Source organism: Phoca vitulina, unplaced genomic scaffold (assembly GCF_004348235.1).
Source record: "Phoca vitulina isolate PV1807 unplaced genomic scaffold, GSC_HSeal_1.0 scaffold278, whole genome shotgun sequence".
NCBI classification, from domain to species: domain Eukaryota; kingdom Metazoa; phylum Chordata; class Mammalia; order Carnivora; family Phocidae; genus Phoca; species Phoca vitulina.
The window spans coordinates 1-23892 of record NW_022589965.1 but is presented as its reverse complement, the minus strand read 5'-3'; the positions used below and the strand labels follow the sequence as shown (position 1 = coordinate 23892).

Sequence of the window (23892 nt, the reverse complement as noted above, 5' to 3'; positions counted from 1 at the left end):
CCCATGTTCCCCAGACTTGTGTTTCAGGGGCCACATGTGGAAAAATGGGACCTAGACACGTGGCTGGTGGCTGGGCTTGCAGACCAGGCCAGCACTCAGGACCTGGTGACACTACGCTTAAAGCCAGCCGCCCCCCTCAACCCAGTGCCTCAGTTTCCTCCTGTGTAAAACAGGAGAACGCCAGCACCCCCGGGAGGGAGCAGGGGGAGAAGGGTCACCACCGCTTGGCCCCTAGTGGACATTATTTCTCTTGCAGCGCCACACTGGGCCCAGCTGCAGGACCTCGGCTCAGAGGAGCTGAGACTGTGATCCCTAGCCACCCACCTGTCTGTCCTCTGGCCTCCTGGGCCTCCCCGACCCACTGGCAGGCCGCCCCCAGGGCCTGCTCTGCGAGCTGGACCCACCCGGAGACCCCGCTCACTCCTGCCGGCCCCGGCTGCTTGGGCGGATCCCAGTGCCCGCGGGGGCCGCAGGAGGACCCCGGGGTCTGCACTGCTCCCTGGATGGCCTGCTCTTCCTGACGGCTGGGGCTGCACCCTGCGTCCATGTGCTGGACCTCGAAGGACGATCCATCTGCCACCTGCCCTGCCACCTGCCAGGGGCTGGAGCCTTCGTGCCGGAGGATGTGGCTGTGACAGCTGCTGGGCTCACGGTGGTCAGCGACCTCGTCAGTGGGGCTGTGCACGCGCTTCGGCACACTGCCCGAGACCCCCAAGGCCGCTGGGTCACGGTGGGCACCTTCCTGGCCCCCCGGGGGCTGGCTGTGGACGCCACCGGCCGCCTCCTGGTGACGGACTATGTGCCCGGGGCTGTGCACAGCTTCGCACTGAGCCCTGCCCTGGAGCCACGGGCCCCAGCCTCCATACTGGGTCTGGAGGGCCCCTGCTGGGTGGGCCCGGGGCCCGACGGCGGCCTCACCGTGAGTGAGGAGTTTGGGGATGTGCGGCTGTTCGGCAGTGCCTGCCAGCCCCTGGGCTCCCTGGGGGGCCTGACGGGGCACGCCTTTGGCAACCCGGCAGGCATATGCACTGACGTGGAGGGCAGCGTGATTGTGGCAGATGAGCAGCAGGGCCACGTGACCCTGTTTCCTCGGGCCGGCACGCCCGTCTGCCTGGTGTCCGAGGGGCTGAGGCGGCCCTTGGGAGTGGCCTGTGCACCTCAGGGCCAGCTCGTGGTGGCAGATGCGGGTGACAGCGACATCAAGGTGTACCAGTACCGCTCGCAGCTGGCCTGACCCGTGGGCTCAGATGGGAGCAGCCCCTCACGGGGTGTGGGTGAGCCCAGGGCCCCAGGCCACTGCGGGAGGAACACTGGGGGTTGGTGGGGCCTCCAGGACTGCTGGCCACGCCTCCCCGACCTTGTGCGTTTGCAGGGCTCCCGATGGGCCAGGTCCTGGGTTGCCTCCTACCTTCCTCTTGGAGACGATTCAGACTTCGTTGGCTGCCACAAACCAGCCGCCTCCCAGCCTCCAAAGTTGGGCCCTCTGCACACCCCAGTTTAGGGTGCCCGAGCACTCATGGTCCCCATGTCCACTCAGGCCCTGGCCCTGCCGGGTCAGGGCCCAGGAGGCCTGAGCTTTGGGCCCAGCCCCTGAAGCCTGCAGACCTTGCGCTGGGCAGCTACCAGTGTTCACCCAGGCAGGTTCTCGGGCCAGGTGCCCCAGCCCCAGCCTCCTAATCAGACAGAAGCAGGCAGGGAGGGTGCGGCTGGGCTGGGCTGGGCTGGGCTGGGCAGGGGTGCAGCCCTTCACTGTCCCCCATCTTCAGACGCACCCCAGGTGCCGAGCCTCCTGCTGCTTCTCTGGGCCTAACTGAGGTAAGGCAGCGCAAAAGAGGGGCCGCCCCAGAGGCACCCTGGGGTGGCACATGGCTGGGAGGGGAGCCTCCATACCCCTAGTCCACTTCTCCCGTGTGAGATCGTCTCTCAGGCTGAACCTGCATTTTCTCCTCTGCAAACCAGGAGCAAAGGGCTCCAAGCTCATGGGTGGGGCGTGCTGGGAAGGTTCCAGGCGGTGGCCCAGCCTGGAGAGCCTTCCTATGAGGAAGGACTCCTGTTACCTAAAAACCATGGGCAAATGAGGCCCAAAAGAGGTGGGGGCGTGAGGGTGGAACTCTGTGTTTGGGGCCCAGCCAGGCCCCTAGTTCCAGTGAGGGGTCTCAGTGGGAAGGGGACAGCGCCTGGTCACCAGGACATTGCCTCTGACAAGGTCCCCTTCATATGTACCAGCCCATGTGGGGGGCGGGATTTCAGTGGTCAGTGTAAGGAAGCATGACCACTACGTGCTCAATAAATGCTCTTGTTGCTACTGGTGTCAGGGATATTGTTCGCTGGAGCAGGAGGCGCTAGGGACCGCTCTGACGACCAAACCAGATGGCTGCCGCCTCTGGGCTGGCCCACTGAGGCCCAGCCTTCCTAGTCCACTGGGCCCTGGGGGGACCTGGGGGTGCCCCTTGGCAGAGACCGTTGTTGGAGGGGGCCAGTCTGGAGCTGGGGAGGCAGCTCCTTCTGGAACCCCACACAGGGCTTGGGGGTCCTTTCACCGGTGGCAAGGTGAGGTTGGGGACCCTCAAAAGCCAGGTCCACCGGGTCCCTCAGATGAGGAAATGGGGGATGGGGGAGGTTTGTCAGCTGTGAGAAGGTGGGGGACTGGAAGGCAGGGGTGTTGGGGACACTGCAGGTGTACTGGAGGGGGTACAAGAATGCTGGGGGGACAAGGATACTGTGTGGGGGGAACAAGGATGCTGGGGGGGCAAGGACACTGCTAGGGGAAGACAAGGACATTGCTGGTGGGGGATAAGAACGCTGGGGGGGACAAGGACATAGGGCGGGACAAGGACACTGGGGGTGGGGGAGAAGGACACTGGGGGGCAAGGACCCTGGCGGAGGGGGACAAGGACACTGTTGGGGAACAAGGATGCTGCGTGGGGGGAACAAGGACGCTGCTGGGGGACAAGGATGCTGGGGGGGACAAGGACACTGGGGGGGGGGCAAGGACGCTGCTGAGGGACAAGGACGCTGCGCACGCAGACTCCGGGGACTGGAACGTTGCGCGCGCGGAACGCTCGGGCGGGGTCCGCGTGCAGCTCGGGCGCCTTTGGGGGCCGGACCGTCGCGCGGCAACGCTGGGAGCCGGCGGAAATGGGGCTCGTGTCCCGCGGCGCGGCCGCGGCGGGGCTGTGGGCGGCGAGCGCTGTCGTCCGCCCAGGCCCGCCCCACGCGGTCCCCCACTCCATCCCTGGGGAGCAGACGGTGAGCATTCGGGGGGGGCGGGCCGGCGTCCGTGTGCTGTGACCTTGGGGCGCCGCCCCTCCCGCCCCGGCCTCCGGGCTGTGGCCCCCCCCCCCCCGCCCCCCCCGCCCGGGGGGGGCCGGGCGCCGGGCGCGGGCCAGGCGGCGGAAGGGGCCCCGAGGCTCCTCCCAGGGCCGGCGCGGCACAGTGCCCCCCCTCCGACGCCCCGCGTCTGTAGCCTCTGTTTACTCTTCTGTGAAATGGGGGCGCTGCAGGTCAAGGGGCGGGCCTGAGACAGCAGGGCTCCGGGGGCGGGCCCGGGTGGGTGGTCTGCGGCCGGGCCGCCCTGTCCCAGTGACACGCCCAGCCGGCCCCCACGGTGGACCCTGGGGAAGGGCGTTCGGGGCCAGCAGTGACCGCAGTACATAGGGCACAAAACAACGGTAGGGGTGCCTGGCCGGCTCCGTCGGGGGGAGCGTGCACGCTTGATCTCGGGGTGGTGGGTTCGAGCCCCGGGTTGGGGGTTGTAGGTTCACAGCCATTCTTCTGAGATGACGGGGAGAAAGCACTGTTTACCCAACGCCAGACAAAAACAAACAACATGGGGTAAAAAGGAGTTTCTGGGAGCTCTGGAGTAGCTTCCAGAGGCGGGGGTCAGCCGTGGAGCTGTCCCTGGCCAGCCATGACTGGGCTCTTCCCCACAGTCAGTTCACGCAGAGGAGAGAAGTACAGCTTCCCTCATAAGGCAGACTGATGACCTCAGGTGCTGAGAGCAGGGCTGTCCCTGCCCCAGAGACCTGGCTGACTGACCCACCTGGGAAGGGAGCTCGGTGTTCCCCCTGACAGACGAGGCTTTCCCAGGCCTGGGCCCTTGTTTTGGATCCTGGTCTTTAAAGATGTGCTCCTTGCCCAAGTTCCTGCCCCCTCCCCCGTCTGCACCTCCGCTATTGATTGCCTGCTCTTCTTTTTCTGGGCGTCTGATCTGAGCAGGTTTCTTTGTGTTCCTCACTCCCAGAGGCTGAGGTGGGGGTGGGGATGGGAGTTGGCCCCGTGGTTTGTTCTCTCTCGCTACCCCACGGATAAGAACAGCAACTTCTGCCCTCTGCTCTTCTTCCTTAGACATAAGGAGCTGCTTCTTTTTCTTCTTTTTTAGGCAAACTTTGTAGATGAAGCATAACCCACACAAAGAAAATGCACAAACCGTATGAGTATAACTCAATGAATTTTCCCGAAGTGAAAACCCCATTGCTCCGACAGATGCAGCTTCCCCCAGAGCATCTGTTCACTGTTAGGCCAATTGTTTTTCTTTTCCGACAGTAGCCATGGGTCGTTTTCCTTAGTTCCTGTGCAAGGAGTCCCCAAGTGGGGTGTGATAGTGCTGTTTGGCTGAGCCGGCTTAGTGTGATGCCCGGCCCCCCGCCGTGGTCAGCAAGCCCGAAGCCCCAGGTCCCTCGCAGGCAGAACTGCTCTGTCCATCTCACATTGCCCCATCAGGAGGGTCAGGAAGAGAAGTGGGTCCCTGGTGATGGCCACGGGGATTTGGGGCCCGGGGCTGCTGCTGGGCTCCGGGCTTTCCCCTGCCGGCACCAGTCACTTGGTGAGGAGAGACATTCGGGAGTGCGGCTGCTCAGCTCAGAGGACCCTTTTCAGCTGGAACCCACTTGCGCAATTGCCGGGAGAGGCCTCTACCTCCCGGCCCCAGTCTGGCCTCCCTGCAGGGAGGGCGAGCTGCCGCACCAGTGACCTCTTAAGCCCTGGGCGTCTGTGTCTGTGTAAGGCCCCTCCCAGAGCCCCCCAGCTGATAGCAAATGGATGACACGTCCCACCATGCCAACGTGTATGTCCCCAAGGGCCTGGCGAGCGGTGGGGCCTGGAGGCCTGGGCTCCGTCCAAGGCCTGTGTCCCTCCCTCGGGTGTGGGCTCCAGCTTGGGGGTCTTAGCTCAGGGTGGCTGCTGGGTCCTTTGTGCCAACAAGGTGGGGACAGTCAGTGTCTGAGAAAGAGCATGCTCCGAGGTGAAGCCCTCAGGGCTCTGCTGGATGAGGGCCTGCTGCCCACCATCTGGGAGGGGCTCAGTGCTTGCTGAGAAACCTGCATCCCCAGTGAACTTACCTCTGGGCAAGGCAAGGCTCAGGGTCCCACAGAATTCGGGGGTCATAGCTACTTGGGGCCGGTCTTGCTGGTTAGAGGCCAGGAAGGCTCACAGCCCTCAGCCTGAGAGAAGACAGTGGGGAGCTTGTCATCCTCCAGGTCCCCCACGTTTAGACAACTGCCTAGCTCAACTGTGACAAGAGAGTCAGTCCCCTGCTGGGAACTCAGCCCCGAAATGGTGGGTGGGCACAGCCATCGGCTGGTGGGTCAGAGTAGCTGCCAAAGCCCCATGAGAGCCCCGAGGCTCCTCTGGGGGCTCACCAGACAGGGGGTGGGCTTAGGGCACAGGCACGTCCCCCGGTATGTCCTGGGGCCCCTGCACCAGTGCCCACAGCCACCAACCGTGTGCCTGCATCTGGTTTCTCTCAGCCCAGCAGTAATCCATTTACATTTTCATCTTTATTCTCTCTAGCTTAGTAAGTAAATCAGGGTTCATTAGATTTTAATGTGCATTACTTTAATTGTTAATGAGATTGTACATTTTTCCATGTGCTACACATAACAAACTCTCATCAGTTTCCTTGAAAACAAAAACAAAGCCCTCACGTTCAGCCCCACGCACTGTCGTGAGTGGTTCCGGGGATCACGCACGTCCCCTACCCTGTTCAGCCTGCTTGTCTCTGAAATGGGGGCAAGCGTTGGCCAGCCTGGGATGGGGGTAGGGGCCGTGCCCATGTGACATGGGCCGCTGGGGTCCACCCCATGGGCCCTGTGGCCGTGTGTGTGTGTGTGTGTCCTCAGGGCCGTCTGTGGTGCTGCCGGCCGCCCTGGGGCCGCCCCAGACTGAGCCCGTCCCCTCTCTTCCAGCGTGCCCAGCATGGTGCTCAAGGCCTTCTTCCCCACGTGCTGCGCCTCGGCCGACAGCGGCCTGCTGGTGGGACGGTGGGTGCCGGAGCAGAGCAGCGCCGTGGTCCTGGCTGTGGTGCACTTTCCCTTCATCCCCCTCCAGGTGAAGGAGCTCCTGGCCCAGGTGCATCAGGCTGGCCACGTGGGGTTGGCCGTGCTGGGCACCTGGTGCCACCGCCGGCGGGGGGCTGAGGAGAGCCTGGGCCAGTTCCTGGAGGGCCTGGGCACCATCTTCTCCCACGAGCCTTGGCTACAGCTGTGCCGGGAGCCGGGCAGCAAGTTATGGAGCTGCAAGGCCACCCGCCGGCAGGTGCCTCCCCACCCCGGCGCCCCCTATGAGGACCAGGTCATGCTCGTCTTCTACGACCAGCGCAAGGTGCTGCTGTCGCAGCTGCACCCGCCCGCAGCCCTGCCCGACCGCCAGGCCGGCGATGCCGCGCCCAGTGCCGGGGGCTTGGCCGCTGTCTTTGACACGGTGGCACGCAGTGAGGCGCTCTTCCGAAGCGACCGCTTCGACGACGGCCCTGTGCGCTTGAGCCACTGGCAGTCAGAGGGCGTGGAGGCCAGCATCCTCGCCGAGCTGGCAAAGCGCGCATCGGGGCCCGTCTGCGTGCTGCTGGCCTGCCTGTTGTCACTCGTCTCGGCCGTCAGCGCCTGCCGGTACGTGCCCCTGGGGCCGGGGGGTCGGGAGGAGGAAGTCCGGCTGCTGAGCCCTAGCCCCCACCGTGGGCAGAGGCCTGGAGGCCCAGACAGGCCCTGCTGAGGCTTCCCGCTCTCATCTCCTGTCCCCTCCCCTCTTATCTCCGAGGACGTCTGGGTGGTGGTTGCTCCCTGGGCAGAGCAGGCTCCCTTGGCAGCCTCAGCATTGGCGTGGGACCCACTGGGTAGCCGTTCAGGTGGACTTCAGGTGGCTCAGTCTCCTGCGAGGCGAGCAAGACCGTGAACACACGCAGGTTGTTGCCGACTGACGGCTGGTATTTGCGTGGCCTGGTGCCTGGGAGTTGTCCTCCTGAAGGAAGGCACGCAGGTCCCACCTGCTTTCCTGGCCCTGGTGGGGGCAGTGTCCGCTCACTGATGGACGTGGGTTGGGGTGGTGGTCCCCAGCCTTGGCTCGTCTGTACAGTCCCCTGGAATACTCCTGGCTGCAGGCCTGGCCGAGGGGTGTAGCCCTTGGGGGCCCTGGGTGTTCTGGCTCCAGGGGTCCCTCCCTCTGTGAGAAGCCAGCTCCCCGATGGCGCCCCCTACTTAGGTCCCGGGGTTCTGGCTGTCGGGTTTGGGGACTGGCCTCACCTGCTGACCGAGGGCTGCTGAGCACTCTGGCCTGACTTGGCAGAGCGCCTCGGCAGCTCCGTGTGGACAGTGCCTTGGGTTGAGGGCTGCAGGGGATCTTGACACAAAGGGTGGGTTTTGGATCTTCACAATCCCCTGGAATGAATTACAGGAAAGTATGTGTCAGCCAAGGTGCAGTTTGGGGGAGAGATGGTCCTGGGCTTTTATCACCTTTCAAAGGACTCAAGAAAGGTTAACGACGCTCGTGTGCCGCAGATCCCGATCAGCCCGTCAGGCTAGAGCCGTGGGGAGAGCACAGTGGCAGTTACGTGAGGCATCGCTGTCACTGTGCAGAAGTGAAGCCCCTGGCCCCCTAGGGCAGCCCCAGGGATGCTGTTGGGGCCCTGGCTGCCCTGGGCTGGTCTGAGCCTCGGGGACCCTGCCATGCAGACGGCGGGGGGAGGGTGCTCAGTGCAGACAGTGCCTTCCACTTGACTGGAGTTCAGGATGGCTGTGCTGAACGTGACTCATTCCTGGAGCTGGCTCAGAACCGCTTGAAGACTTCCTCCTTCCTCCTGAGGGTCCGAGCGCATGGCTAGTGGCGGCCCTGCGCTTGGCACAAGCCCTGCAGGCTCCTTGCCGGCAGCAAGGCTCTGGATGGACATGGAGCCAAGAGACAATAGGGCCCTTTCTTTACCTTTACTTGCAAACATCTCCTCTCAGTGTTGGAATCCGTGCAGAAGTACCTCAGTGCTTCCTTTGCCTTGCGAGACACGAGTCTCATGGGGCAGCCTGGCCGGCCTGCAGACCCTTGATGAGGGTCACCCATCCAGCAGGGCAAGGCGCTGGTTGGCAGGACAGCACGTTCTCTCTACTCCTGGGGTGAAGCCTTGGCACTTGGCTTTGGGTGTGACTCGAGTCACTGCTTTGTGAGGAGGTCGGGTTCCCAATTAACAGCCACGAGCGCACCGTGACCCCCACCGGGCTGCCTGCCCGTGCGCCCCCACAGTGTCCCTGTCCTGCTGAGCTCGGGAGTGTGGCCATTGTGTTCAGGGCCTCCAGGGTCTTGACGTGGGCCCGGTGAGGGGTGTTGGTGCCAGCTGAGGGGCCCCCACTCCCCGGCAGGCAGGAGGACCGCTGCACCGCCCGAACGGCCACCTCTCGGCTCCTTCACAGGCTGTTCAAGCTGTGGCCCCTGTCCCTTGTCTGGAGTAAGCTCTCTGTGTGCGAGCAGCTCAGGCACCGGCTGGAGCAGCTCACGCTCGTCTTCAGCACCCAGAAGGCCGAGAACCCCACCCAGCTGATGAGGTGCAGCCCTGCCTGGGTCTCCTTCATAGTGGCCAGTCGCGCGTCCCCCCCCACTTCTTTGCACCAGGCCCACCCATGCTGACCCCCTCCGACCAGGCCCCGCTCACCACCCACTCCCATTGGCCCTCTCCTTCCAGGAAGGCCAACGTGCTTGTCTCTGTGCTTCTCGATGTGGCCCTTGGCCTTGCGCTGCTGTCGTGGCTTCGTGGGAAGGACCGCATTGGGCCACTGGCGGAGGCCCTCGTCCCTGTGGCTGATGTGAGTTACCGGAACACCTGTGTCCCAGGGGTGGGAGTGGGGCCCTGCCTGGGGGTAGCAGAAGCCCCTCAGCTGGCCAGAGCCACATGACTCTTTCCCTCTGTTGGGCTAGAGGAGCCGCCCTGGTCCCTGACCCCAGACCGGTTCCCAGGGCTGCACACACTTGGCTCACCGGATGCCCACCTGCCCCCACTGGGTCACATCTCAGCTCCTGGCCTCTACCTTCCTTTCCTGAAGGTGGTCATACCTGGGGCCACCTTGTGGTTGAGGCTTTTCGGGGGAGCCCCCCCCCCCCCCAGGCCCAGGGTCCCTGGCTCCTGGCTCTTGAGGCAGCTGGCTCTGGGCTTGGCCCTCTGCACAGCAAGCACCACAGAAACCTCCCGTGTATCCAGGGCTGTCTGTGTCCAGCTGCAGTCAGGCCTCTCCCACTGCTGATTCGGCGGTTCCCATGCTGAGTACCAGCAGTTTCCACTTCTCCCAGTTTCCACCCTGTTGCTCTTCTCTGCCTCCCTTCTTCAGAGCCATAGGCCCTGTCATTCCTGTTGGGGGCTTGTCTTCCTGCTTGGAGCAGTCCCTCTGGCCACGTGGGCCTCCCCCAGGCCTCTGCCAGTGGCCTCCTGGCCCCGGTGTGGTCGAGGGGCTGAGGCCTGGTGGGGTGGTCCTTGTGCGTGCAGCCTCTGGCACTCCCATCCGTGTCCAGCTGCAGCCGTGCCCTCGGCCTGCTCGTGAACAGGGGCCTTCACAGGCCGAGAGCCCCTATGGCTTCTTGGGGAGACCTGGTCCAAGAGGAAGGAGGAGGGAGGGCCTGGAAGCCAGGACGGGGGCTTCGCTGCTGTACCTTGCTCACCCATGCTCTGCCTTTTGGCCAGCTTCATCTTCGATCTCCCTCTTGCAGAACTGCGCAGAAATATAAATATTTAATTTAAAAATGAAAGCCTCTTCCTGCCGCCCAGCTCTTATCCTTTAAATATTAGATAAGCTCTATTTATAAAGAATGCTCTGTTCCTTTTCTCGCTGCCTGGGACTCAGCTGAGGCCTTCACAGGCCCACATGGTGGGCAGCGGGGGTGGGGGGCAAGGCAGGCCTCTGACTGTGGGGCAGGGCTGTCATGGCCATGGCTGCAGCATTGCTGATGAGGCTGAGGGTCCTCGGGGCCTGTGCCCTGGGACCGGCCCAGTGCCCAGACATTGGCCTTCCTCCCTGGTCGGCCAGGATGCTGCTCAGCTTCCCAGCTTGCCGGTGAGCATCCCCGTGCCATCTCTGGCCCTCACTGGACATTGTTCATGGCTCAGACCTCATCTGTCCTTCCCACCTGCTACCTGGGCCCCTGATGGGCGCGACACCCTCAGGGTCACCTGGGGCGCCCACCCAGCTCAGGCCCAGGCGTCTGTGGTGCCGTGCTGCCAGGTGGTGGGGTGGGGTCCTCAGCAGAGGGGCACTGGGTAGACCCATCAGCTCCCCCAAGGTTCATGGTGAGCCGGGCTCTGTCCCACCTCTGGGCACATGGAGCTGAGCTCTCCTGTGGGTCCAGTGGCGTGAGGATTGAGATGGAAGAAAGCTGATGCCCATCAGGGCCTCCGTGGCCTGAGGGCCAGGGGCACACTGTCAGCCTCTCAGCCCCAGGTCCCCGAGCATCTGTGAAGAGGGCTTCCTTGGCCAGACAAGTGTGGGAAACCTCGTGTGCCCATCACATTAGGAGACACCTGGAGAGAGGGACCCAGACTACCTTCTTCCTGCCCAGATGGGTTGGCTGTGCTGGGGCCCAGTTTATGGACTTCATGTTCCTCCTGTGTCTCTACAGCACGTGGCCGAGGAGCTCCAGCATCTGCTGCAGTGGCTGATGGGTGCGCCTGCTGGGCTGAAGATGAACCGGGCGCTGGACCAGGTGCTGGGCCGCTTCTTCCTCTACCACCTGCACCTGTGGATCAGTGAGTGCCGGCTCCACCTGGCCCCAGTGAGCCCCCCCAATGCCCCCCCCAGTGCAGGGGGTGGGGCCAGGCCAGGCCCCGTCCCCTCCGTCCCTGCTTTTCTGTCCTCTTGCCGTCCCGGGTATGTGTGTGTAGCCCTGCTCTGCTGGGCTGGCTGCTCAGCCCAGGGACGGCCAGCAGTGAAGTCCATCCCTCAGTTTCCAGAAGCCTCAGGCACCCCTCCTCAGTGAGGAATTGGGGGGGGAGGGCAGGACCTCCCTGGGTGCCCCCCTCAGAGCCAACCCCCATCCCCCCAGGCTACATCCACCTCATGTCCCCCTTCATCGAGCGCATCCTGTGGCACGTGGGCCTCTCAGCCTGCCTGGGCCTGACGGTCGCCCTGTCCATCCTGTCTGACATCATTGCTCTGCTCACCTTCCACATCTACTGCTTCTACGTCTATGGGGCCAGGTGGGTGTGGGCGCCCCACTCGTGCAGGCCGGCCCACGGTGGCCTCCCAAGCCCTGAGGGTCACGGGTGGCCGCCGGGGGGGGCGCGGCACCCCGCCCTGACGCTGCCCGCGCCCCGCAGGCTGTACTGTCTGAAGATCTGCGGCCTGTCCTCGCTTTGGCGTCTGTTCCGGGGGAAGAAGTGGAATGTTCTGCGCCAGCGAGTGGACTCCTGCTCCTATGACCTGGACCAGGTACCGGGCAGGGTGCAGGGGGAGCCTCCACGCTCCCATCAACCTGGTCCCTCTCTACATGAGCCTGGCCAGTGTGGCTGCGCGGCACATGTCGGGGCAGCTCCCCTGTGGGGGGGTCAGCGTGGAGCCTGGGGCACTGCTCTGCGGGGGGCAAGGTGCACGTGGAGCCCTCCCACAGTGCAGGACCTTGCCCCAGGTGGGAGGCAGACCCTGCTGTGAGGAGGGTGCTGGGCCCCAGGGAGCTCCTGGACGGTGGGGCACGGACATGACCTATGCACAGGAGCCGGCTCACACCTGGTCTGACCAGGTGGACCCTGTGTGCTGCCCTGCACGGCATGCTTGTCCTCCCGCCTTTGGTGTATGTGCTCACGCCCTGTTGGCTGGTTCTGTCTCCCCGCGTATCACCGAGTCTGGATGGCACGCTGACACATCCCGCCCCATACTGGAGAAAGCTGTCATGAGCGGGTTTTCCTGAGCTGTCTCGGAAGCCCAGGTGTCCTGTTGGCAGGCATCCCATTTCTGCTCCGTTGTAGGGTGGGTTTGGTGGGGATGGGCCGCGAGGTGTGGCTTGTGCCGCTGGGGCCGTCCCTGGCGTGGGGCTCTTGCTGATGCTGACGGTGGTGTTCTTTCTCCCTGCAGCTGTTCATCGGGACTTTGCTCTTCACCATCCTGGTCTTCCTCCTGCCCACCACGGCCCTGTACTACCTGGTGTTCACCCTGGTGAGCCGAGAGGCTGCTGGCTGACCTGGCCACTGGGCCTTGCCCACAGTGCTTGGAGTGATCCCTGCCTGCCCTGCCTGCCAGCCAGGCAGCTGTGGGCAGGCCATCCACCCCTACCCCGGGGAGGCCGTGGCTATTCCAGACTCTCGGGGCACTGTGTGCTGGGCCCTGGAGTGGGCAGGGGTCCTACCCCGGGGGGTGCCTGCCACCGCTCTGGGACACACAGCTGGGTGCACAGAGGGCCCGGGGGAGGGACACCCAGCTGGCCCCAGCCGAGGGGCCAGTAGCATGTTCCCCTGGGGTCAGCTGCCCCTGCCCACTGCTTCCCTGCCTCCTCATAGCTGGGCCTCAGGATCAGGGTGGGAGCTGTGCCCTCCTCAGGATGCGATCCGTGTCCTCCCCAGGGGTCTGGAGCCCCTGCTCACCCTTCGTCGTGGCCAGGACCCCTGGGCTGCTGCGGTCATGGCCCTGGTGCAGCTCTGAGTGCCGTCTGTCGCTGCAGCTCCGGCTCCTGGTGGTGGCTGTGCAGGGCCTGATTCATCTGCTTGTGGACCTCATCAACTCCCTGCCACTGTACTCGCTTGGCCTCCGGCTCTGCCGGCCCTACAGGCTTGCGGGTAGGTCTGTGTGCGGGGTGCACCCACGGGCCCTGCAGAAGCAGTGGTGTGCAGGGCGCGCGGGTGGTGGGGGCAGCCGAGACCCCTGATGTCCACTGGGCCAGCTGCCTGCGGTGAGCTGGAGGGTTCAGAGGCGACAGAGGCAGCCCTTCCTCTTTGTCACCTTCTTCTGTGACGAGCGTGAACATTTGCCCTGACATCTGTCTGCAGTAGCGTAGGTGGTACCTGAACGTGGCTCAGAGAAGCGTCCCTCTGAGCTCGTGTGGGACTGTGTGCCTGCTGGTGCCCCTCAACCTTGGAGGGGACAGGCCAGGCTGAAGGGTGCTGGGCTGACCAGATCTGTGTGACCGCAGACCACGGTGCGCGGGACAGCACCCCCCCTCCTAGCTGCCCCTGGCCGTCCCCCTCTGCAGGTGGCTGCCCCTGTTTTCATGCTGACACCAACCGCTAGGTAGGCCAGATGCCCCTGAGGGGAGGCCGGGGGAGGCTGACCTAACTGGTCACAGCATTGTGAGTTGGCCCATCCCCGTTGAAGGGTTTTGAACACATCAGGGAGCATGGGGCATTCTTGGTACAGCCCCCATCCAGCGGCTATTCCGCCGGCCCCTGTGCTGAGCAGCATGCCCAGGAGGCCCTGCATGCTGTTTGCAGCTCAGCCCCGACACCAAAGCTCCCAGCAGCTGCTTCCAGCCTCTGGAGGGCCAGAGAACTTGAACCTGCATGCTCCGTGCACTTTGGACCTAGTCTGCCTTCCTGGTGCCCTTAAATTCTCTTTCCAGGCCACCTCCCCTGCAGACCCCCAGGTGGCCCATGCCGGGGACCCCAGCCTGTGTCCATACTTCAGAGTGCCAGGACCAGGCAGGCTAGGAGCCTGAGACCCAGCATCTTCCCTCCCCCAGCCCGCAGCTTGTGGTCAGAGCAGAGTTGTTTTAACTTCACATAAAAGTCCACAGATACTGCTGCCTCCTCTCGTTTTCACCGAGTTTGCCTTGGGGCCTCTTCATCAATTGATAATTAGCTCCTGCTTCTCTTTTCAAGAACTTTCTGCCTCGGAAATTCCCAGGCTGGGGAGCCCAAACCACAGGCCAGGGGCACAGTGGGTTCCCAAGTCACCGCTCATACAGAATTTGGAAGACGTTTAGATGCCAGCATGGCAGCCACATCCCACCAAGGACCCTGTCCACTCTGTGGGAGAAGCCACGTCCCATTTGGAAAGCAGCGCAGCCTGAGGCCCTGAAGCCCAGCTGACCCTGCCCCGCCTCCCAGACACGCAGCTTCTGTGTTTCAGTGAAGTTCTGCAGAGGCTTTGATACTGGCCAGGCAGCCGGCGGAGGGGAGGCGGACGGGGAGGTTGGGAGGGGCGTGCGGGGAGGTGAGCCCGGTGTGCGGCCCGGACCACCCACAGCCTTCTGAGTGCTGCTCGGACAGGAAGGGGCCTTTGCCACCACAGCCCCTGTGCCCAGGCCTGCCGCTGCGGGCATACGGGGCAGGAGGCCCTGGAGGCTGTCTGCCGAGGGCCGTGTGCCTCACAGGCACCTTGCTGTCCTTGCAGCTGGTGTGAAGTTCCGAGTCCTGGAGCACGAGGCTGGCAGGCCCCTCCGCCTCCTGATGCAGGTGAGGCCTCTGCACGTTTCTCACTCGGTGCCCCTGGGCAGACCCCCCCGCCATGATGTTGCACACATTCTGGGGCTGCCGCCCTGGGGGAGGGCTGCACGGGCGCACCAGAGCTGACAGGTGGGGCCGCAAGGGGAGGCTCCCTCACCCCCAAGACCTCTGGGCACCGTGACCCCCTCTGCCTGGAACCTCCCTCAGCAGGTGCCTGGATGGGATCCCCTGGGCTGTGCCTGATGCCTTCCGCCAGCCCGGGCTCCTGCCCTGAGCCCCATGGGCTCTTGTTCCAGGAGGAAGAGCACGGACTTGGCAAAGGCCTCAGGACGCGCTCTTTCTCTGAAACGGTCCCTCTGGCCTGTGCGAGAGCGGGCAGGTTGCTGGGTGACTCGCTGGGGGCTGGTGGGGTTGGCCCGAGGGCCACGTCTCAGGGAGAGGTCAGATGCTGAGGCAGCTGGGGCCCTGCACGGTTTTCTCAAGGGTGCGGGATGTTCCCGGGCTCTGACTGGGAGGCTCTGGGGGGGGGGGGGTCCTGCAGGCGAGGGGTCGGCGCCCCTCCAGGCTGGCCTGCCTCGCCTCCCTGCAGCCTGCCCAGAGGAGAGCACGGCTGACCTCGGTCTGAGTGCTCCCTCTCGAGCTGCTCACCCTGCCCCTGGGGAGCACAGGGAGGGCCCGTCTGGACAGAGTGGGTGCTGCCCCGCAGCGGACAGCCCAGGGACCCCCAGTGAGGGGCCACTCGGACTGGCAAGCTTGAGCCTCAGGGAGCTGGGGGCTGCGTCCTGGCTGAGCGCTGCCCTTGTGCTTCCAGATAAACCCCCTGCCCTATGGTCGTGTGGTGCACACCTACCGCCTCCCCAGCTATGGCTGCCACCCCACGCACTCCTGGGGCTCCCTGTGCCGCAAGCTGTTCTTCGGAGAGCTCATCTACCCCTGGAGGCAGAGAGGGGACAAGCAGGACTGAGGGGCCTGGTCGCCGGCCTGCCCAGTACCACCGTGCGGCCACAGTCTGCCCTCTTCCCTGCCAGGGTGTGGACCATCAGGACAGCACGTGTCCCTGATCTTTGCCTTCTCTGCCCCCAGTTGTCCGAGGCCTGTGCATCTCCTGCTGGCTCTGAGGTGATGGGGTGCCGAGCAGCAGGGCACAAGGGCAGCCAGCCAGGCCCACAGGCCTCTGCTCTATCACTGGCTGTGTCTACCTCGGGACCCGCCTCCTGACCTCTGGTGATGGCATTGGCCACCCAGTGCCCACCAACCCCCCTCCTATCGCACCCAGAGCCCCCGCCTCTGCCCACCATGCCCGCTCCCCGTGAGGTGAGCTGGCAGGTCTCCCTGGTGCTCCCAGTGGCCCCACCCTGTCATGGCGTGGAGGGACCCCTCCAGGACACACTCAACGTTCTTGAGGCTGACCCCAAGCATCTCCTTGCTTGAGGGGGTTGCACTTCTGTGTCCCTTGCCCAAGCCAGCAGCCCCGGTGAACCAGGGCCGTCCGGGAAGCCGGGCGGACGCACCCTTAGCCTGGGTCACACAGGGTTTGCGTGGCGCCCCCTGGAGAGATTGCTTTGCATGAGGAGCTGCCCACGGGCCTTTGGGTCTCCCTGTGTGAAGCCAGGCCACACGGGGTGCCCGGAACTGCCTTGCTGAAGACCGAGCACCCATTCACCTTGCCACCCTGTCCCTGCCCCGTGCCCACGCAGGAACAGGCCCCTTGGCCAAATCTTCCATCTCCCTCACTGGCTTCCCACAGAAGCAGACAGCTGCTGGGCAGACACGTTTGTGGCCCCCAGTGTGGGGAGGAGGGGTCCTAGCGTTCAGGCTGCGTCTGCCTGCTGGCTGGCGTGGAATCTGACTGTGGGTGTGAGCCCCAGCATCACCAGGGGGAGGAAACCTGCACATGCAGGTGGCATCGTGTGTGTTTTGCCATCTTGGAGTGGGACACGTTTGTGCTGTAGCCTGCACTCCTTGGCTGCAGGCCACAGTGGGGAGCCCGTGGGCAAGGTCCCACCAGCCCAGCGTCTCGGGGAACAGGTCCTAGCTCTGCCTTTTTCTGCTGTGACAATAAAACCTCCCACCTGTTAGGAGTGCGCCCCTCTGCCTTCCCATCGCTACATGGGTGGTAGGCCTGAGGAGGCCCCCACCTTCATCCGAACTTTGGTGGGGGTGTGGTGAGGTTCCCCTTCTCCTGGGGTCATGGGGCAGCTGGCCCCCATTGTTTGTCCTGAGGTGTTTGACACCTGTTTCTTGTTTGATGCCAAGCTGGGGGGCACCCCATCCCCTGAAGCAGGACTCGCTGCAGGTCTGACGCCTTGAAGGTGTCCTGGCATGGGCGGATGGACCCAGGGCCACTTGCTGTCTGGTTTTGGCCTTGCCCTGGTATGGGGGACAGGGCCGAGGGCAGGGGCGCAGTCCTCCCTGGGGCAGGAGGGAGCTGCCCTGGCTCTGGTGAGTATGTCGCCTGAAACCTGTGGGCTCCACGCAGGGCAGAGGCCCCGCCTGACTGGCTTTCCCTCTCCTGCAGCTCTAGGACCCTCGGGTGGGCACCTGTGTGCCTGGCATCCTGGCTTTGTAGGGAAGGGCTGCAATCCGGAGAGGTCAGCCTCCACTAAAGGGGAGCCCTGCAGGGCCCCTGTGGCTTCCTTGGTGCCTCTCTGGTCTGAGGCAGGCGGGGAGAGGCCCAAGGGGATGCGAGCAGTGCAGGGACCCTGCAGAGGCCCAGAAGCCCTCGAGGAGAGTGTGCCCACACCTGCCCCCAGGCCCCTGGAGCCTGCTGAGAGCGGCCTCCACCCCCTGTCTTTCTGGGGCTGCCTCCCCAGTCAGCAGATGCCACCTCTCTGCTTGGGGCTCTGGCCAGCCCACTGGGTGGTGGTGGCCACGTCACAGGCCTCGTGTGGCAACTGTCACCCTCTGTGCTGGGTTGCCTCTTCCTCTCCTGAGGGCAGCCCGGTTACTCCAGCCACTTGCTGCCACCGAGGGATGCTGCTCCCACCCTCCCGGGAACAGCCTTAATCGGTGGGCTCTCTTGTCCCCAGCCCAGGTCTCTGACCGCCTCTGCCATGCTGACCTGGGCAGAACCCTGAGGCCGGACCTCAGGTCGCCCGAAGAAGTGGACGTTTCCTTTTCGGTTTCAGCCACTTCCCACTCAGGTTCTCAGGGTTGCTGGAAGAGAGCAGCCTCCCGCCCATCACAGGAGATGAGCTCAGAGAGGGCTGGTGACTAGTTGAAGGCCACACAGCAGGCAGGTCTGAGCCCCACAGTGCGCTCCCTGCCACCCCCCCCACCCCGTGAGTGAAAGCGTCCTACTTTGACGTGTTTCAGACGCAAGGAAACTGTGCACCATACTGTTCAGCGCCCTGACCCACATTCCCCTTTGTTCACATTTTGCCATATTTGCTTTTTTATATTTCTGCTCTACTTTTTCCTGAACCGTCTGACCATCAGTTGCCCCTGATTCTACCCCTAACATGTTCTGTTCTGAAGGACGGACTGAGCAGTCACGGCACAGTGAGGGGAATTGGGGTAGCGTGGGTGGGGCCTCTTGCTGGGTGCCCCAGTGAGCTCTGCGGCAGCCTCTCGGTGGGTGGCCTGTCCTGGCCACAGCCTGGTGCTAGCCTCCCACGACATGGGCGTGGAAGATACAGCCAGTCACTCGGTAGGATGTCCCTCTGTGGGGCTCATCTGATGATTCTCACCAAGAGATTCAGCATGTGTGCTCTTGGCACAAAGAACACGTAAATGCCACCACTGTGTCCTTCCTAGGGCGTCACCTTGAGAGGCACACAGTGTCTATTTGTCTATCCTGGTGACGTCCACTTGATCACCAGGTTCTCCTCTGCAAAGCCACTAACCCTTTAATAGGTAATTTATACAGAGGTATTTGCGACCGTGTGAATGTCTGCCATTCCCCATGCTCTGGTCCACTAGCTGCAGCATCCACCCTTGGTTCTTGCTGGACGCACACAGAGAGGTTTCTGGGTTCCTCCACTTGTGGGGTTTCATGGGAATGGGCCTCTCCCTGGCACCAGTTTTGAGCTTGGCGCCAGGTAACTGAAACTTTCATGGGTGCTCCCAGAGAGCTTGGGCACAGAGCTTTTGGGGCCAAGGTCTGTTTGCCCTAAGGGGTAAACCCTGGACCCTTCTTGGAGAGCAGGGCTTGGGGTCCAGCATAGAGGGCAGTGGGTATCGTGGAGGGGAGGGCAAAGACCACTTCAGACTACTTCCTTTGTTCCCCTGCTCCCTGCCTGGACAGGAGCCGGGTCTGGAGGCCTGGCCCCCATCCTTACCCAGAGCCAACCCGGTGTGGCAGCTGCAGGGGAGACTGGGGGGGGGGGTTCTTTACTAGACACTTCCTGGGTCTTGTGGGCCAGGGGTACCCAGAATTACCCTTGACCATCTAATATGTGGGCACCTCAGCAGGGCTGGCCCAGGACTTGCAAGCAGGGGGCTGTTCTGGGCTGCTTCATCGTTAGCCCGAGGTCCCTCAGTGGCAGGGATGCAGTCCTGTCCCTTCCTCAGACCCTAGGACCGGGCCTGGTACTTACTGGGTCTCCGAATAGCTTTGCAGAAGGGCATGCCTCTTTGTGGGAGGCCGGCTCCTCTGTCCACAAGGCCTCCTGGAGACCACGGAGTGGCACCCTTTGGGCCACCCCCATCCCCTGGACTGGCCCTGCTGCCCCAGACCCTGTGGCTTCCTTGGTGCCTCTCTGGTTTGAGGCAGGGAGGGGAGAGGCCCGAGGGGATGTGAGCAGTGCAGGGATCCAGCGGAGGACCAGAAGCCCACTCTGCCCCCAGGATCACACCCCTGCACAGGCCCCCAACCTACAAAGTAGCTATGGTCGCACCTGCTGCACAGGCTGTGTTGGGAAAGGCTCAGTCAGAAAACATAGGTGCTGAGCCCAATTCCTCTCTTTGTCCTGGATGATGGGAGAGCCGGCAGTGGGGCCTAAAGCCGTTGGAGTCCCTTCAGGGGAAGTCCTGAGAGGGGTGAAGGGTGCTTTTAATTTAAGTTCTCTGGAAAGGGGATGGTAATAGCTTCTCACCTGTCACCCCTTCACCCCAGGGAACCCCCAGGCAGCCTCAGAAACCAAGAAGGAACTTATTAACCTCACAGTGCTTCCGGTCCCGGGACAAGGGTCTTAGTCCTTCAGAGCAGGGAGTAGGCGGTGCCGGGACAGAGGCTGCAGTGAGCTCTGTAGGAGAGGTCCAGCCCCATCACCCCTGAGGACCTTCCCTGACCTGCTGGGTTGAGGCGTGGGGGGGGGGGGGGCAGGGGGAAGGCAAGTGTGAGCTGCCAGCCCCCTTGTTCTGTGCCCGTCAGTACTCAGTCTCTGGCCCCTCTGGGGATTGGGCCCCCCGCCTCCCAACAAGACCCTGCCCCCTGGCTGTTTCTGTAACATCTGTGTTGTGGGTGGATGTGCCTTTCTGTAAACACTGGACGTTGTGTGTGCTGTAACCCAGCATCCGGGGAATGGTCATTGTCCCGGGGGAGGACATGGCCTAAGCAAATGTACAAGCAGGGCCGTCAGGGCTCCTCTGTGGATTATGAATGAGCCAAGAGGCCCTGCCCATCCCCGGCCAGCCTCTGTCCTCCTGTGTCCCGGCTCCATGCTGCCCTGGAGGACCAGGAGGACAAGAGGAGAGCCGCTCCCTGAAGGCAGGTGAGGAAGGCCCAGGTGCTGCTCACCCAGCAGAGGGACCAGGTCATCAGGAAGCTCCCCAGGCACCAGGCCAAAATGAACCGGCAGTGTGCACATGGGCTCACTTCCCAGTAAAGGCTGTCTGCAGCTTGGGGGTGGGGTCACTCCGTGTGGGGTCACTCCTGCTGGGGTCTGCTGTCTGAAAGCCACCTGCTGCTGGAGCTATGGCCCAGGTTCAGTGACCCCTTGGGAAGAAAATTCTTGCAACCGGTTCCTTACCTGCTGGGAAGACAAGCTAGCCGGGCTGTCCTCAGTGCGGCACAGTGGGTCATGGTCGTCATGGTGACATGCTCCCTCTGCACAGGTCTGCTTTGTAGGCAGCCCTACCTGGTCTGGTAAGGGCTGTTTGACAACTAATTCTTTATTATTCTTTTTTTTTTTTTAAAGATTTTTTATTTTATTTATTTATCTGAGAGAGAGAATGGGAGACAGAGAGCGTGAGAGGGGGAAGATCAGAGGGAGAAGCAGACTCCCCGCTGAGCAGGGAGTCCGATGCGGGACTCGATCCCGGGACTCCAGGACCATGACCTGAGCCGAAGGCAGTTGCTTAACCAACTGAGCCACCCAGGTGCCCCGTAATTCTTTATTATTCTTAACAGCTTTATTTTTATTTTTTTTAAATATTTTATTTATTTGTCAGAGAGAGCACAAGCAGGGGGAGTGGGAGAGGGAGAAGTAGGCTCCCAGATGAGCAGGGAGCTCGATGCGGGGTTCGATGCCAGGACCCTGGGACCACGACCTGAGCCGAAGGCAGACGCTTAACCGACTGAGCCACTCAGGTGCCCCGATTAACAGCTTTATTGAGGCATATTCATGCATTTTGTGTGCACAATTCAGTGATTTTTGTTTTACAGTGAAAAAAGGTGCTTTTATTATAACATGGGGACAGGACCCGTGGGCAGAAAGAGCTGCCAATTCAATGATTTTTAGTAACTTTACCAAGTAGTATGACTATCACGAGCTTCACATCACCCCAAAAAGAAACCCTGTACCCAATAAGCAGTCACTCACCATTTCCCCCTTCCCTGGGGCCCCGGTGACCACTAATCTGCTTTATGGATTTGCCTGTTCTGGGCATTTCCTATAATTGGAATGTGGCACAGATCAGTACTTTATTCCTTTTTATGGATGAATACGTCCATTGTGTGGCTAGGCTACATTTTGTTCACCCATTGATCTGCTGATGGATGTCTGGGTTGTTTCCACCTTTTGGCCACTGCGAATAGTGCTGCCATGAAGATTCCGGTACAAGAGTTTGTGTGGATGTAAATTTTCTTTTCTCTAGAAGCTGAACGACTGCACTGTATGGTATTTTTATACCTAACTTTTTGAGTCACCCACTATTAGGTGTCATATATATGTTCTCATAAACAAATGTTATCAATGAGGAGAAAGTCACTCTTGATCCCCAACCCCAGAGCAAATGACGCTGTCCGTCTGCTGAGCATACGTCCAGACCTCTTCCTATGCGCGCATCGTTTCTCTATACCTAAAACCTTCAGTAAAATGAATTTTTAGAAGCGTAAATACTGAAATCATCCTGGATAAAGCATGCTGTCATCTGCGTTCTTCTCTTCTCGCGTCCGTATAGGGCTGCACGAACCCGGCTGATCCAACAGCTCCCTACCATTGGACCGGGCTGAATTACCAGCCTGGACCACCGCACTCCGAGAGGGCTGTTCCCGCGGGCTGGCCCGCAGCGATGCTGCCGATCAGATGGGTGGAAAGGGTATTATTTCGATTTCCCATTTTGCAGACTGGAAGTGCGTCTTCACACGTGTTCCCAGGTCCTTCATACTTCTTTGCCCATTCATCCTGTAAACAACTGCGGAGTCACCTCCTCCTGGAGCCCCACGCCCTACCCCTGACGGGACCCCCACCCCGCCTGACCTGCTCGGACCCGGGGGGGCCGCGTGGCTCCGGCCACGAGCCCCTGGGGGTAGAGCCCTTGCAGCCATCCGCCCTGGCGTCCAAGAGCAGGCCGCCCAGGGCGCAGCCGAGGTTCGAGAACATTGGGCCTGGGCGACCAGGCGCCGTAAGCTAGGAGCCCCCGGCCCAGGCGGCCGCCCGCTCCCGCCCGCTCCCGCCCGCTCCCGCCCGCTCCCGCCCGCTATCCCGAGCGTCGCCCCGGCGGCCCCGCCCCCGCCGAAGCGGAAGTCCCGCCTCCCCGGGCCTCTCCGAGCGCTGATTGGCCAGCCTCGGCCCGCCACGCCCGGTCCCCGCCCCACCGCGGGGAGGGCGGCTCCCGGGAGCGCAGTTCCAGGGGGCCTCGCCACCCTCGCGGGGGTGTCTGCGGGAGCAGCGGCTGCACCTTGCTAGGGACTTTCGTTCTCCGGGACACAGCCGTGTCACCTCAGCCCGGGGACCGTCACCATCCTGCTCCCGCCCGCGGGAGGGGGCGTATGCAAACAACCTGAAGCCCCAAGCTCCTGATTGGTGAGCGTGTAGGGAAAGGGGCGGGAAGCACGGGGCGAGTGGGGTGGGCTGAGAGGGGCCGTGATCGACGTGCGGGCGGACCAGTGGCTCTGGGAGGATCAGCAGCGGTGGCCAATGGCGTCGGGAAGGGGGCGGGCAAGGGCCGAAGTGTTGCGGGGGCAGAGGGCAGGGTTGCTGGTGACTCTGGGTGCTCTGTGGGGAGCGGCGGGGGCGGTAGAGGTGCTGACGGACGTGCAGGCAAACCAGCGGTTCCAGGAAACCCGGAGGCGAGTGGCCAATGGGGACGGCGACTAGGCGAGGCGGCCAGAATCTTCCCCCAAAGCTGAGTGGGGCGCGGTGGGGGCGGGCAGTCGTGACGGATGTGCGTACGGACCAATGGCCATGGGAAAGAGGCGGCGGGTGACCAATGGCGACGGCGTGGAGGCGGGGCGACCGGAGGCTTAACGGTGGAGTGTGGGAAACGGTCGGGGGGGGGGGCGGTCGTGACGGACGTGCGCTCCGGCCAATGGGCCTGGGCGGGCGGGGGCAGCCAATGGCGGCGCTCGGGCCGGGGGCGGGGCGGCGGGGCTGCGCGGCGCTGTGCGGGAAGCGGCGGGGCGGCGGCGGTGGTGCTGAGGTGAGGCGGGTGGTGGCGGCGGCGGCGACGGGTGGTGGCGCAGGTGCGGGCGGACGGCGCGGGCGGGCGGACGGCCGGCGCGGGCGGGACCTGGCCCTCGCCGCCAGCCCGGGCTTCGCCGGCCGCCCCCGCTCACCCGCGCCCCGGGCCCGCAGGTCGGTCCGAGGCCTCCTCCCCGCCCTGCTCCCGCGGCCGGCGCCGTGGGCATGCGGGCGCGGCTCGCGCGCGCGTGAGGATGGGGACGCAGGGCAGCCCGGTCAAGAGCTACGACTACCTGCTCAAGTTCCTGCTGGTGGGCGACAGCGACGTGGGCAAGGGCGAGATCCTGGAGAGCCTGCAGGACGGCGCGGCCGAGTCCCCGTACGCCTACAGCAACGGTAAGGCCGTGGCGCGGGCGGCCCTCCGTGCAGCGAGCAGGCCTGCGGCAGCTCGCGGTATGTTTTCTTTCTCAGCCCTGTGTCCTCCGGCGAAGGCCCGAGCCCCGGGGTGGGGGGGCGGGGAGCAACTGGATCCAGAGCTCGCAGTATGCTTGGCCC

General features: G+C 63.3%; 1 protein-coding gene across 1 annotated transcript; it reads left to right on the top strand.

Annotated features, from left to right (window-relative positions):
* Nucleotides 1-3138: 3138 nt before the first annotated feature.
* LOC116629100 (phosphatidylinositol N-acetylglucosaminyltransferase subunit Q-like) lies at nt 3139-17855 on the top strand. Its single transcript, XM_032399400.1, has 11 exons — nt 3139-3249; nt 6186-6884; nt 8670-8801; nt 8939-9059; nt 10861-10987; nt 11284-11437; nt 11558-11669; nt 12309-12389; nt 12892-13006; nt 14559-14620; nt 15423-17855. The coding sequence occupies exons 2-11, from the start codon at nt 6196-6198 to the stop codon at nt 15573-15575; spliced, it is 1746 nt and encodes a 581-aa protein (XP_032255291.1). The 5' UTR covers nt 3139-3249; nt 6186-6195; the 3' UTR covers nt 15576-17855.
* The last annotated feature ends 6037 nt before the right edge of the window (nt 17856-23892 follow it).

Coding starts and splice junctions, on each gene's coding strand:
- LOC116629100 (XM_032399400.1), top strand. CDS start 6,196: ATGGTGCTCAAGGCCTTCTTCCCCACGTGCTGCGCCTCGGCCGACAGC. Junction 10,988..11,283: donor CCACCTGCACCTGTGGATCA/GTGAGTGCCGGC, acceptor CCATCCCCCCAG/GCTACATCCACCTCATGTCC. Junction 11,670..12,308: donor GCTCCTATGACCTGGACCAG/GTACCGGGCAGG, acceptor TTCTCCCTGCAG/CTGTTCATCGGGACTTTGCT.